The following is a 12669-nucleotide window of genomic DNA, read 5'->3' on the forward strand; positions in this document are numbered from 1 at the left end:
TTTGGTTATGACAAACGGTTCTCACAACGGCAATGCATCCAACACATTCGAGGCATTCTACGAGGGCTGGCTGGTCCGGCAAGAACACTTCCTCGATGAGCTCTTATCGGCCCAGCAGACGATCGACGAGGCCCAAGATGAAGACCTCTGAGATTTGGTGTCTCGGGTTCTCTTCCATTACCAGCAGTATTACGACGAGAAATCGCGACTTGGACAGCGGGATGTTTTACTGGTTTTCTCGCCGACGTGGTATACTTCCTACAAAAGGAGCCTGCTTTGGATCGCCGGGTACAAACCGGGTATCGTATTCTGGCTCGTGACCGAGTTGGTGCCCGATTTGAGCGACCAGCAGCGGGTCAGGATGGCCCGAATGAGGGAGGCGACTCGGGTCGAGGAGCGCACGCTCAACGACAAGCTCGCCAAGATTCACGAGAGTGTGGCGGCGCCGCCGTTCATGGATGCAGTGAGGCGGTATGGGAGGGCCGGCCACAGGGAGATCGTGAAGGACGACGCGGTGATCAAGTCGCTTAAGTCAGCATTGGAGACCGTGGTGGAAAATGCCAACTTGCTGAGGACGACGATGGGGACGAAGCTGGTGGATTTGCTGAGCTCGGGGCAGGCAGTGAAATTTTTTACGGCGGTGATGGAGTTTCAGCTAAAGATTCAGAGTTTGGGGTTAGAGAGGGACGCCGAGAAGCAGCGTGAAATGAGCAGGAGGCGGTAGTAGGTTGGAGTCCAATTAGTAGTAGTGTTGAGTTTTATACTTTGGAGGAACTTTGGTGGTAGAATTTGGCTAATAATTTTGATTATGGATGGTAATGGTAAATTTAATATGATTGCATTTTTCAATGGAGCTTGGATATGAAAATGGATTTTAATATAATTGATATAAAGGAAAGTTTTGAACTTGGGACACAATAATTTACATTTGGAACGCACTGAATTGGAAATGATGATGTAATTTGTATTAGTTACAGAGAAAAATGACACTTTATAAGTTTCGATTAGACATCAAAAATATTACTAAAAGGTATGATTTTTGGAATGTATGGTCAACAGAACGAGACTCGCCAAAACTAAGAAAGTTATGATGTTTAGAATTTATGGTCAACACAACGAGACTCGACCAGACTTCTACTTGTACTTTTCTCCTGCTTGGAGTCCAATTAGATCAAATTCCAATTGCTTAAGGAAAGGTTACCGGATGATCAGGAGAATGAAACTTGATTAGACACTTCTAGTCAAATGTTTCTCCCACTTGGAGGCCAATTAGACCAAACTCCAAGCATTTAAGAGCAACTTTTTATCTCATGGACGATAGTTGTTGATTAAAAATGTCTTCGAATCTCATGGGTGCGTAACGGCTCCCTTGGCCTTGAGAGGGGAGAAGACCACATTTTGGAAGGTTACAGTCAAAAGATGTAACTGCTTATGACATTTAGCTACCCATTAAAATCTTATCCTGCAAAACCCAACAGCTTTTGGTGGGAATTTTGCTTTTGCTTCTGTTGTGGTAGGATAATCTGGTCAATACAAACGCCCTTGGCAAGCTTTCCCTTGACCCAACCACCGAGTTCTAGCAATCTTTGGACATAAGGTTTCAAAAGGTTCATTTCCTTTGTCACTCATTTGGACGTAAACTTGTTCGCCCACGGTGTGTTGCCGGGGGCGAACAAGCCCAGGTATGGCGCTTTTTTGGCGAATAATTTGGGGGTCTGCTAGGATTATTTATTTGTCTTTTAGAACTATATACCGATACAATGTCTCAAAACAACAATTTATATGGTGTCCTAATTTTTGGTTGTCAATGGATGAATTCACTTCATCCCTTTTGACATCAAACAACCTTGTTCTTAATGAAAGAAACTTGTGGAGGGAGTTGAGATTCAGAGAAGTTACACTACAGACAGCTTCACTAGGTCGATACAGCTGGCCTGAAGCTAGCAATGCCAGTGACTTCCCTACCGGTGACCAAGGCGTTGATGTCATACGTGCCTTCGAATGTGTAGATGGGTTCCAAATCACCGAAAGCCTGCAAGGCGACCACAAAATGAATGCATTCAAAAGGTGACAGAAATAACTAAAGTTGTGCACATATAACAAACACCCTTCGCAAAAGAAACAGCCTGTCAATGGCACGTTTAAGATCCAATGCAATCAGATTCCTACACTAAAGGAGTCGATAGCAAACGTTACCTAACCCTTTAACGACAACGGTAGGACAGAGGAATAGGTATACAAGTCAATAAGACACAGCAAATTTAAAATCAATCCTATCATTGCCTTCAAGTCCTAGCTTGAAAATTCATCTAATCAAACCCTCTTAATATGTTTTCCAATCCTTCCAAAGATTCTCAATATAAAATTTTAAATCCACAGATAAGCAGGAAATTACCTTTGCAACAAGAAAATCAGATAAGATTCCATTGCCACCGAGTAATTCCCTCCCTAGAGCAACTGTTTCCCTTGCCCTCAGAGTGATCCATGACTGAAAATTGCACCCATTTAGTATTTTGAATGCATAAGCAATAGGATAACTAAATGCATCAGGATGTCATTTTTTTCTACCCTCCCCATGCTAGCATGACCAGGAGTCATTTTACCTGCCTCATACAGCTTGCAGAGGCGCCAACCTATAAGAACCATAGCTTGAACATTACCAAGCATACGGACAAGTTTCTCTTGGTTGATCTGGAAAGCTGCAAGAGGGGCTCCAAATTGTTTCCTCTCCTTCAGATACCTTTCAAATTTTTATAATTTAGACTTAATACAGAGGAAACTTGAATTACGGTAAATGGAAGATGAGAGAGAGAGAGAGAGAGAGCGCGCGCCGCTTAGGCGTGTTTTTATACCTGCGACACATATCATAGACCCCCATGCATAAACCAATAGGTTGCCAGGCGACCATGACACGCGAAACAGCAAGAGCCTGTATTCAGTAGTTTAAAGCAACATCAAATCAATAAATATTCATGAAGACAACATTATACGTGTCACTCTTACATGTGTGAGAAATGAGAGACCATAGCACATCTGTTTTATATTAGGGCAACAGAATGAAAAACTTTGCTCCATGCTCCGTAGAAAGAAGATTCAGAGTTATAACTTTGGGATAATGTCGTTATAACTTTGGGATAACGTCATCACAGTATCAAGCCTTATCTCTCAAAAGGGGAATAAAGAGCTATTACAAAGACCAATATGAATCTCTAGTCAAGCTTAAACATGTCTTGTTTATTAAACATAAGCTCGAATAAGAAGTAGAATTTATGTCTAAATTACTCTAAAGGGAGAAGATTAAACAAATTGCAATAATGCAGCTTTGCAGCTTACCTTGTTAGTATCCTGAAAAGAATTAACATCAGGTAGCCTTTCCTCATCAGGAACAAATACTTTATTTAAGAGAATATCTCCATTTTGAACAATGCGTAAACCAATTTTATTTTCTATTTTTGTAGCTGTCAGTCCAGGGGCATTCTTCTTTACTATAAATCTGAAATAGAAGGAGAAAAAAAGCATTCAACATGAGAGTGCTGCTACGGAAAACCATCATGCTAAATTTTGGATGCATCTAGGCATCTAAACACCAAAGCAAGGAGAAGCATAATCAGAAACAAATAATCGTAAATTCTGCATAACTTTGAAGCTTGACAAACAAGTTCCGAACACATATTGAGAGGTTGTTCGCATGTTTATGTTTTTACATACCCATTAATTTGATTTGTTGTTGTATTCCTCGCAAAAATAATCAAGACATCGGCAAATGTACTGTTTCCTATCCATCGCTTTTGGCCTTCAAGTACCCAACCTCCTTCCACCTGACGATCCCAACAACACAAGAATACATGATATAGCATGATCGGAGCCATGACACCCAAAAACCAAAAGAGCATGATAATACCATTTAACAGAAATAAAGAAGCAAATGAGAGGGTTGAAATCCTTGACCTTTGTTGCTGTCGCTGTCAAGGCACTCGCATCACTTCCATAGTCAGGCTCAGTCAAACCCTTTAACATGCAGATGAACAGATTTGAGTATCTTGACATTAGCATAAAAAGATATTAGATACGAATATCATAAAAGAGCATCTTACCCAGCAGGCGACAGTCTTAAATTCAAACAAAGAAGGTAGATATTTCTGCTTTTGAGCCTCATGTTGGAAATATGCCCTGAAAGTCAATCTTTGGAAGAAACCTTTCAGGACAATGTAATGATGTATATATATGACTCTTATACATCGAAAGGCAAAGATACTAATTAGGACTATCTCAATGAACGAAATATGTCCTAAATGATGAATCCATGGACAATGGATTGATGGAAGAAGTAATCTAATGATGATTAGACTACAGAGACCTTCTTCTCATAACCATTATGTCCAAAAAGGTTCCTGGTCATAGGATTGTCGGAGGGATACTGACAATGCATAGACCGGTACATACTATGTCTGCTTCAAAAGGAAGGATGGAAAGTCTCATCCCATTCGTGTAGTGACACTAAGACAAGTATGTAGGTGCTCATTAAGGGAATGAGTTCACTGAACACAATCGAACGAGAGTACTTGCATGGAGGTCTACTCACATGTCAAGCAAGTAACTCTGAAGGTTGGAATAATGTAAGTAATCCTTTGACCTAAGACATCATAGATGTCTAATGCTTAGGTCCTTGATCTTTGATAATGTCAAACGACATTCCATTGGAGTGTCCACGGCATTGTTGGGGTTAAGGTATCTAAACATGTAGGCATGTGAATGATCAATAAGGAATCTCTAATCCTCGTTATGAGAGGAAGAATACTCTGAGATATGATTCGGGAATCTTCGGCCGAAGTCTCGAGCGTAATAAAGGAAAACGTTCCTATGCGACTCAATTGAATCATATAAGAAAGCATAATCACATTAGGGGTTTGACATACTATATCTATGCCCTAGTGATGTGATTGAGAGTATTGTTTTAGAGAACGATCGAATTACATTGTAATTCCAACTGAATAGGTTCTCCGAATAAACTTCTACATTAGCTTGGGTAGCCATGATATATGTTTAGATGTCACTCATGGCTCGTGAGTTCTTCTAAGATGATTAAATGTAGTCATCAAAGAAGAAGGAGAATTAAAAGTAAGTTTTAATTCACTAAGTGGATGGATTAAATATAATCAATTGGATTGATGCCAATCACCTCACTGCCTTGCTAATTAGAACCTAAAAGATTGTTCACCAATACACTCTTGTAGTGAGTAACTAATGGATGATGGAAATAATTAATTGGGTTAATTAAGTGTTGTGATTAATTTAGAAAGTCTAAAGAAATCATAAAAGCGATAAAAGATCGTTTTGGGCTTAAAGAAACGTTCGGGTTTAATTAGGCCCATTGGGCCAAAACCCATTGGGCTTTTATTCAAGCATTGGATGACTTGAAATAATTAAAAGCCCAAAGCCCAAACCAAACACATAAGGCCGGCCAAAGAAAGGGAGAGAAAAGGTCAATTGTTGACTTGTTTCTTTATGTAATAAAAGGAACATTATAATGAAAGAAGAAAGGAGGTTTTTCTTAGTGTTCAAAACACAAAAGAGAAAAGAAAATATAACTCTCTCTAACAACAAAGGGCCGGGCACCATAAGGGGATTTAAGCTAATCATTTTATCACCCCTTTGGTTATTCCTTCATCCTTCTCACTACACAAGTGGGTGAGGATCTTTAGAGGTTTTCAATTTTGGAAACTTGAAGAGGACCTAGGAGCACTCATTCTCAACAAAGTGGAGGAGGCAAGGAGGGAGGCTAGGCTCAAGGAGTTCAAGGAGCAAAGAGCTTGGAGGTGGTCAATCCTTGGTCTAAGATCTAGATCAAGAGGTATAAAACTACTCCTAAACTTTGTTCTTCAATAAATTATTTTGATGCATCATAAATAAACCTATGAATCTTGAAGGGGATTTTCATGACTAGAGCTTTGATATTAATTGATGACATGCTTCCGTTGTTTTCGTATATAAATTTTGAATTGTATATGCATGCTAGTCAATAGAAATCCCACATAAATCTCATATTTTCCCTTCACCTCCGACCCACATAATGCTATTCTTCACAGTCCAGAAATGTTACACTAGTTATAAGCCTTGACTTGTGAACAACATCATTTTTCAGTGAAGGTTTGGTTATTTATAAAACAAAAAGTCAAAAATAAAATTATCCAAATTCTAACCAATAGTAAGCATCGCTGCTGAGGAATGAACCAAGAAGAAAGTAGAACAGCTTCCATCAACTCTAGCAATTTCAGCTGTAGCAAAAGCATTTGCCGTAATAGAAAGACCAGGACACCCATAACCCTGATAGAAAGAAGGCCACAAGCGAAATTACCAACCCATCCAACAAATTATCGAACCCAAGATTTAAAAATAACTTATTAAGTTATGTATTAAGCACCTTGATTGTCCCACCAGCAATGCGCAATGCACCAAGCTTTTGAATAATTTGAAATGGAAACTCTGCCTTCTCACAATACTGAAAAAACAAGTTCGCAGATCAATCTCATTGTTTACGAATGTATATTAAATAATTAAATATTGACTGTTTTAGCCTTAATATGAAATGCAGAAATGGTTAGAGTAAAAAGGATACCTCTGCCATAATTGGAGCCACGTCTTTCTCCATACACTCTCTTACTCTCAACCTAATAGCCTGCTCCTCAGGTGTCAATAGATCATCAATCTGGTAGTAATCCGAAGCTGTAAATTTTTAAGGCCAAGAGATAAGAATATGGAAGTTAATTACTGAAGTTGCCCATTTCTTCAAATTACAAATCAAAATCACAACAACTAAAGAGGTGCACGAGCAATGTACTAAATATTCACAAGGAAACAAAGTAAACAAACCAGAATGCAAAAAGTGAGACAAGATGAAACGCAAATCCGAAAAATTCGAATCAATAGTCTGGATTCACATAAGTTACATAACAACAAGAAATCCTGAACTGTTTTACAAAAGACAATTTCTCCATAGACACACAAACAAGTTTATCTATACGATATCTATTATATAATGATGGTCAATGTTCTTACTGCAGGGAGGAAAAGTAGAAGCCGGCGTTGGTTGCGGAAAAACAACTGAAACATCCAATGCAGGGGAATTGAAGTAATTCGTCATCTCATTATTCTTAACATCATCTGCAGGACATCAGCAAAATAATAGCAATCGTTAAACCGAGTCGAAAATTAGAAATCAGAGCCACATACTCAGCTTATAACAATTGCAGAATACCCAAATCAACAACCAGAGGCTTCAAGTTCAAACCAAGAGCTTAATTCCAAATGCTAACTCAAGAATTAACCCACAAAATAGCAAATCGAAATTTCAGTATAATTTCCATCAAGTTGTGATCTTTCCAAGTTCTAAGAGATCCCATATGACTGTAATTTGTGAAAAAATAGAATTGTTCAACCCATCATTTCTGATTGTTAAAATTCATAAAATAAAAACTAAAAAAATTGAACTAAAACCCAATAAAAAATAATCAAATAGTTGAATATTTTACCCTGATACGGCGGAACTGTCATGGTGGTGAGGAGGAAAATTGGGAGCTCGGAGGTCGAACTGTTCTTTGGAGAAGGAGGAGGGAATTATTTTGGATAGCGATGAAGTTCGAAAGATAATACGTAATGGTTGTGGCAGATCAGCAATGAAATGGAGAACAAAATATGTACACTAAATTAGCAAATTGAATGAGCTCACTAATAAGCACATTTATCAATAATTAACTTTTATGTTATTTAATTTATAAAATTTAGTCTTCTTAACATTACTTATTTTTTATTCTACACCCGTATTAGTTATACCACGTGTCACTGTATGAGTGGATGGAAGTTTTATTGTTTTAAGCTACTAATTTTAGCACAAGTGTCCCGTTATTTGTATAATTACACGTGATGTACTATCTTGTATTTCGGACATACTAAAAAATCTCTTAATGAGATGAGACAGACGTGTAGACGCAAAACTCCAAGCAAAGACTACTCATTTGAATTGAAAGTTTTTTTAAAATGACTTAATGTCTTTTAAATAAAATGTTTATCAGTTTTAAAAGTACTTAGTACATCAAGCAATAAACACTAATAATACCTTCTTATAAGAAACACTTTAAGTATTTTTTTTTCATAATTTACTAGTATTTTTACAAAAATTAATTTCATAAATATTTTCAATTATTCTAAAATACGTTTCAAATGAACTAACCTTATATTTTCTACTTTTTGTTTTTATATTATCCTTATTTGTTTTTTAGAGAAATTGGTCGTTATAGAATTGTTGCTTAAATAGCATAAGCAGTTGATTGACGGGTACTGTTGGTCCATTTTAGTTTTTCCTATTTTTGGTCCATTAGGTCTATTGGGCTTGGAGTATATTCCTTTTACCCATTGTGCATGTACTATTATTGCTAATCATTTTATAAGGTTATTATTATTATTATTATTATTATTATTATATCTAAATGGTTTCTGAGATTGACGCACCTCTTCGCTTTGATTTCTGAGATTTGAAATCGATACAAGTGGTTTTTGAGATTGTCCACCATCAATCATTTTGGTCATTCCATGAAAAGTCTCCATTAAATAAGGATAACATGATAAAAATACGGTCAATTCTTGACAAATCATTTTGGCCTATTGTTTATTAACTTGAGAGTATTTTTTTCATTTTAGTCCTTATTTAATAGCATTTTCACAAAATGACCAAAATGATTGATGGTGGACAAACTCAGGGACTGCTTTTATCGATTTTAAATCTCAAATACCAAAATGAAAAGTTATGCTAGTTTCAAAGACTATTTTAGCTAAAAAGTCTTTTTTGAATGTGCATTACAAACTTTTTCTTCTTATTTTCTTTTTGAGATCTATTATTGGCACTTTAAAATTTAATTCTCCACTTTTGTAAGAGTATTTATCTTTCTAAATAAAATTTTTAAAGTGCATAATTAGATCTTTAGAGTGTCAATAATAAATATCTTATTTTTAAAAGTTATTCTCATTAAAAGCTATTTACGTATGTATGTTAAAAATATAATTGTAGGAATAAGGAGAGATTTATTTTTTAGGAGTCCAATAATGTCCCGAATGATTAGTACCTCGACATAACCCACTACCACCCCTACTTCAAAGTAAGCTCTAGAAGTGGGCATAATAACCCATCAATTGGTGATTCGAACAAGGTGGCCGATTTGGTTCAGTTCGGTTTTCTTTATAAAATTTGCTCTAATGAGAATAAGTTGTTGATACATGACGAGTTATGTTTTGTAGACATAAGTGTAACCACTTTGAGTAAAATAAATGTGCTCTTTGTATGCAATCGAGTGTTTTCTTGCAGATCAAATTAAATTACAATTGAACGTAAAAAATTGCTTGTATAAAAAGAAAAAAAAGAAGATACTGCTAATGCTTTCAGTGACGCTTTCGGTGATGTCTACTTTCGTCTACTCCATTTGTAATGGATGCGTGTCAACCAAATGATGCAAAATGCAAGCAAACATGCCCAAAACGACTCCGTTTTGCCTTCGCTTCCAACGAAGGGATTGCCGACTGCGTACCGAATATGAAATAATCGCGACCGCAGAGGATACAACCCCCATAAACAACGGCTAAGCACCTTTTTATTTATTTTTTTCATTTAATTTCAATTGTTGTCGTTGACTGATTCGAAAATTTTTACAGCTCTTAAGAGTAGGAACGCCATCGGTATGATCACTGAAACAAACATAGAAAGTCTCCTCCGCTAGTCCAATCCAGCTGCTTTTGCAGAAAGCCAAAGATTTCAGCTGCAAATTCGAATTCGCAATGTTCGCCAAGCGGCTTTTGCAGAAAGCGATAAACAACTCTCAGGTAAAATCGTATTCCCAAGCAATCGATCGCCGCCACTTTTTTCTTTTTTTTTGTTTTTTGAATTTTTCAGTTTAGCTTCGTAATTTGCGTTTTTTGGTTAAAATTCCATTTCTTTTTTGTTGGGTTGGATTAAAGTCCGATGCTTTATCTTGTTAGTATCCTGGAAAATTGGATATTGCATCAATGGATTATTTTTTATGATTTTTTTTTTATTCATTTCTGTGTAGTTTTATGCTCGAATACTTGGATTATATAAATTTGGAGCCTCTTGGTATCGACATTTGGCCTGATACTTGCCCATTTTTTTTAATTGGGATTTTGTATTGGAAATTGTTGGCTTCAGCATAATTTGCCACGCGGGAGTTTGACGGCGGAAGACTTGGACCTGCGAGTTGCAGTTCACTATGGCATCCCATCCACGGCCTCCATTCTTGCTTTCGACCCGATTCAGCGCCTTTTGGCCATTGGAACAGTGTGAGTTAAAATGCACTTACTTTCTTCTTTCTTCTTTTTTGTTTATGCTGTTTTCGGTGTGTGAGTTGATCGAAAACCAATCTACTTAGCATTGCGCACTGTCGTGTGGTTAATGAGGTATCTTGCTACTAAGCATTGCTGTTCCACATTTCTCGGAATTGCTATTCGTTTCTGTGGTACCAAAACGTTTGAATGGCAAAATACACATGTATATTTGGTGAAGCATGCTTGTAGATATTGCAATGAAGGCATGAGATTACGTACATCTATTTTGAGATATGATATCCCTGCATCACACAAATCACATTGTTGTTTTGATTCTTATTTGTTTGGTAGGGATGGGAGGATTAAAGTAATCGGTGGTGATGGTATTGAAGGACTCTTTATATCCCCGAAGCAACTGCCTTACAAATACATTGAGGTATCTGTGTGCACCATTCATTCCCCTTGTTTAGTTACAAGGATAAAATATCAATAGTAAAGTGTTTAGGGTGAAACATTTTTTTTGAATGATATATAACTTTTATGGTAAAACAATTTTTTTCTTAATCACAAACACATCCTTGAATATTATACTCTTGTCTTATTAGTTATTGGGTCAGCAAACTAATTCTTCATACTGTATTTTGGCAGTTTCTACAAAACCAGGGTTATTTGGTGAGCATCTTGAATGATAATGATATTCAGGTATGGGCTCTTTATCAAGTCTGCAATTTCCTTTGCATGTGTCCAACTCAACTCCATCCGTGTGACACATGATGACTCAATTAAACTTCTGCATCATATGCATCTTCTTTCGGTTATATTTAGGCAATTATCAACATTGATGTCTTTATAATGTTAAGTATTCGGCATTTGGCATTAATGGTCACTTTTGGATTCAATAATTTAACCATCATAACAAAAATACACTCTATGAACACCTGAATAAGGGTGAATATCATAAGGAGGGAATACAGATGGATAGAAGCAGATAATAGTAGACTGTTGACTTGGAAATTTCTGTTCATAATTCAGTGCCAGAATTTAAATTCTATGAAGTGCTTAAACATGAACCTATCGTTTATTTAAATTTTAAACAAGTGATCAATTACTTCTCAATTTTGGCAGGTTTGGAATCTCAAGAGCAGGTCCCTAGTTTATTGTCTAGAATGGGAAACAAATATAACTGCTTTTTCTGTAATCCATGGCTCCAGTTTAATGTACACTACTTTCCGAAAAAAATTGTTACAACTATTTTCAGGCAGCCACTGATTGGCTGGAGAAGCTCGGTTCATAACTTGTTTGCTGTATTAAAACTTGCAGGTATGTTGGCGATGAGTATGCTCTAGTGGCTGTGGTGAAGTATGATGCAGAGGACGGAAAATTATTGCAATTGCCATATCATATTTCTGCAAATTCTTTAAATGGTAATATATGCAGAATAGTTTCTTCAGTTTGCTGATTGATAACTGTAGCTTACAATTTTATCATTTCTTTCCTTCTATAGTGTATGATTTTCCTAGTTAATGTTGCAATTCTCGTCACAGAAGAAGCTAAATATATTGATAGAAGAGCTTCATCCATAGATGAGGTTTTTTTTTTTTCAAAATAGAACATTTCCCCAACATTTATCTGATCAGATATATTTCATGTGAACCTCATTTTACCGGAGGATCCTATAATATTGTTAATGTTGTTGATGCTATTTATATCTATGATTTGTGCCACAAAATTGTCCCTCTCTTTTCTGTTAGATCTGTTCTGAGAAGGCTTGAACTTTGGTTTCAGAAGTTGTAGGGTACAATGTGAAAGATGGTTTGTGTAGTAAAATCTAGAATAACTAAAGTTTGTGTCTAGGATGAATTTGAGCCCATGTTAACCGACTTGGTAAGTCAGCAAATATCAACTATAAATATTCATGTACGTGTGTTGTTTAAGTAAGTAATCAACAAAGAAAGAAAGAGAGAGAGAGAGAGAGTGAATCAAGAGAGAGCTAAGTAAGAAAGTGAGAAGCCTTGTAACTAAGTAGTCTTGTGAAGAATGTGAGCGGTCTAGAGTTTGTTTCTAGAAAATGATTGAGTGTCATAGCTTCTAAAGTGTCTTTGAGAGTTGTTGTGTTGTAATATTTAAGTGTAACACAAGTAATTTGTTTACTTGTTTTGTCTTTCCAACACTTGTGTACTCTAGCAATAATGTGTTTCAAATTTGCCTTAAGCGAGAATCGAACCTAAGACCTCTTACTTACAAATGAAGAAGAATACCATTAGACTGTAGTACTAAGTGGCCTACTTATGTCTCTTAATTTGGTTACAACTCTTCATCATGAGTTGCACTGTTAAGGGCCAT

General features: G+C 36.5%; 3 protein-coding genes across 6 annotated transcripts; 2 read left to right on the top strand and 1 right to left on the bottom strand.

Annotated features, from left to right (window-relative positions):
* The first annotated feature begins 7 nt into the window (after positions 1-7).
* LOC125476853 (protein ZW2-like) lies at positions 8-724 on the top strand. Its single transcript, XM_048583420.1, has 2 exons — positions 8-73; positions 188-724. Exons 1-2 carry the CDS (start codon positions 8-10, stop codon positions 722-724), a joined length of 603 nt encoding a protein of 200 aa, XP_048439377.1.
* A 1191-nt stretch (positions 725-1915) lies between these two features.
* Positions 1916-7707, bottom strand: LOC125468195 (acyl-coenzyme A oxidase 4, peroxisomal-like). Its single transcript, XM_048583557.1, has 14 exons — positions 7530-7707; positions 7057-7161; positions 6617-6723; positions 6422-6499; positions 6201-6324; positions 6057-6073; positions 4095-4151; positions 3949-4008; positions 3709-3818; positions 3334-3493; positions 2853-2929; positions 2569-2740; positions 2396-2488; positions 1916-2032 (listed from the first exon to the last, which is right to left on the bottom strand). The coding sequence occupies exons 1-14, from the start codon at positions 7549-7551 to the stop codon at positions 1916-1918; spliced, it is 1299 nt and encodes a 432-aa protein (XP_048439514.1). The 5' UTR covers positions 7552-7707.
* A 1772-nt stretch (positions 7708-9479) lies between these two features.
* Positions 9480-11984, top strand: LOC125476917 (lethal(2) giant larvae protein homolog 1-like). Of its 4 annotated transcripts, none has more exons than XM_048583559.1 (6): positions 9480-9867; positions 10211-10341; positions 10678-10762; positions 10990-11028; positions 11452-11543; positions 11647-11984. In XM_048583559.1, exons 1-6 carry the CDS (start codon positions 9823-9825, stop codon positions 11783-11785), a joined length of 531 nt encoding a protein of 176 aa, XP_048439516.1. In that variant the 5' UTR covers positions 9480-9822; the 3' UTR covers positions 11786-11984. The 4 variants fall into 4 exon arrangements, with proteins under 4 accessions (XP_048439516.1, XP_048439515.1, XP_048439517.1 ...); XM_048583558.1 differs by having other exon boundaries at positions 9481-9867; positions 10975-11028; XM_048583560.1 differs by lacking the exon at positions 11452-11543 and having other exon boundaries at positions 9489-9867; positions 10975-11028; positions 11647-11702.
* Positions 11985-12669: the final 685 nt, after the last annotated feature.

The sequence above is a fragment of a genome, unplaced genomic scaffold, assembly GCF_019419815.1.
Source record: "Pyrus x bretschneideri cultivar Hongxiangsu unplaced genomic scaffold, Pyrus_bretschneideri_v1 Contig2, whole genome shotgun sequence".
Lineage (NCBI taxonomy): Eukaryota > Viridiplantae > Streptophyta > Magnoliopsida > Rosales > Rosaceae > Pyrus > Pyrus x bretschneideri.

Coding starts and splice junctions, on each gene's coding strand:
- LOC125476917 (XM_048583558.1), top strand. CDS start 9,823: ATGTTCGCCAAGCGGCTTTTGCAGAAAGCGATAAACAACTCTCAG. Junction 10,342..10,677: donor CTTTTGGCCATTGGAACAGT/GTGAGTTAAAAT, acceptor TTTGTTTGGTAG/GGATGGGAGGATTAAAGTAA. Junction 11,544..11,646: donor ATCCATGGCTCCAGTTTAAT/GTACACTACTTT, acceptor TAAAACTTGCAG/GTATGTTGGCGATGAGTATG.
- LOC125468195 (XM_048583557.1), bottom strand. CDS start 7,551: ATGACAGTTCCGCCGTATCAGG. Junction 2,489..2,568: donor GTCATGCTAGCATGGGGAGG/GTAGAAAAAAAT, acceptor TGCAATTTTCAG/TCATGGATCACTCTGAGGGC. Junction 2,033..2,395: donor CTGATTTTCTTGTTGCAAAG/GTAATTTCCTGC, acceptor GTCGCCTTGCAG/GCTTTCGGTGATTTGGAACC.
- LOC125476853 (XM_048583420.1), top strand. CDS start 8: ATGACAAACGGTTCTCACAACGGCAATGCATCCAACACATTCGAGGCA. Junction 74..187: donor CATTCTACGAGGGCTGGCTG/GTCCGGCAAGAA, acceptor CATTACCAGCAG/TATTACGACGAGAAATCGCG.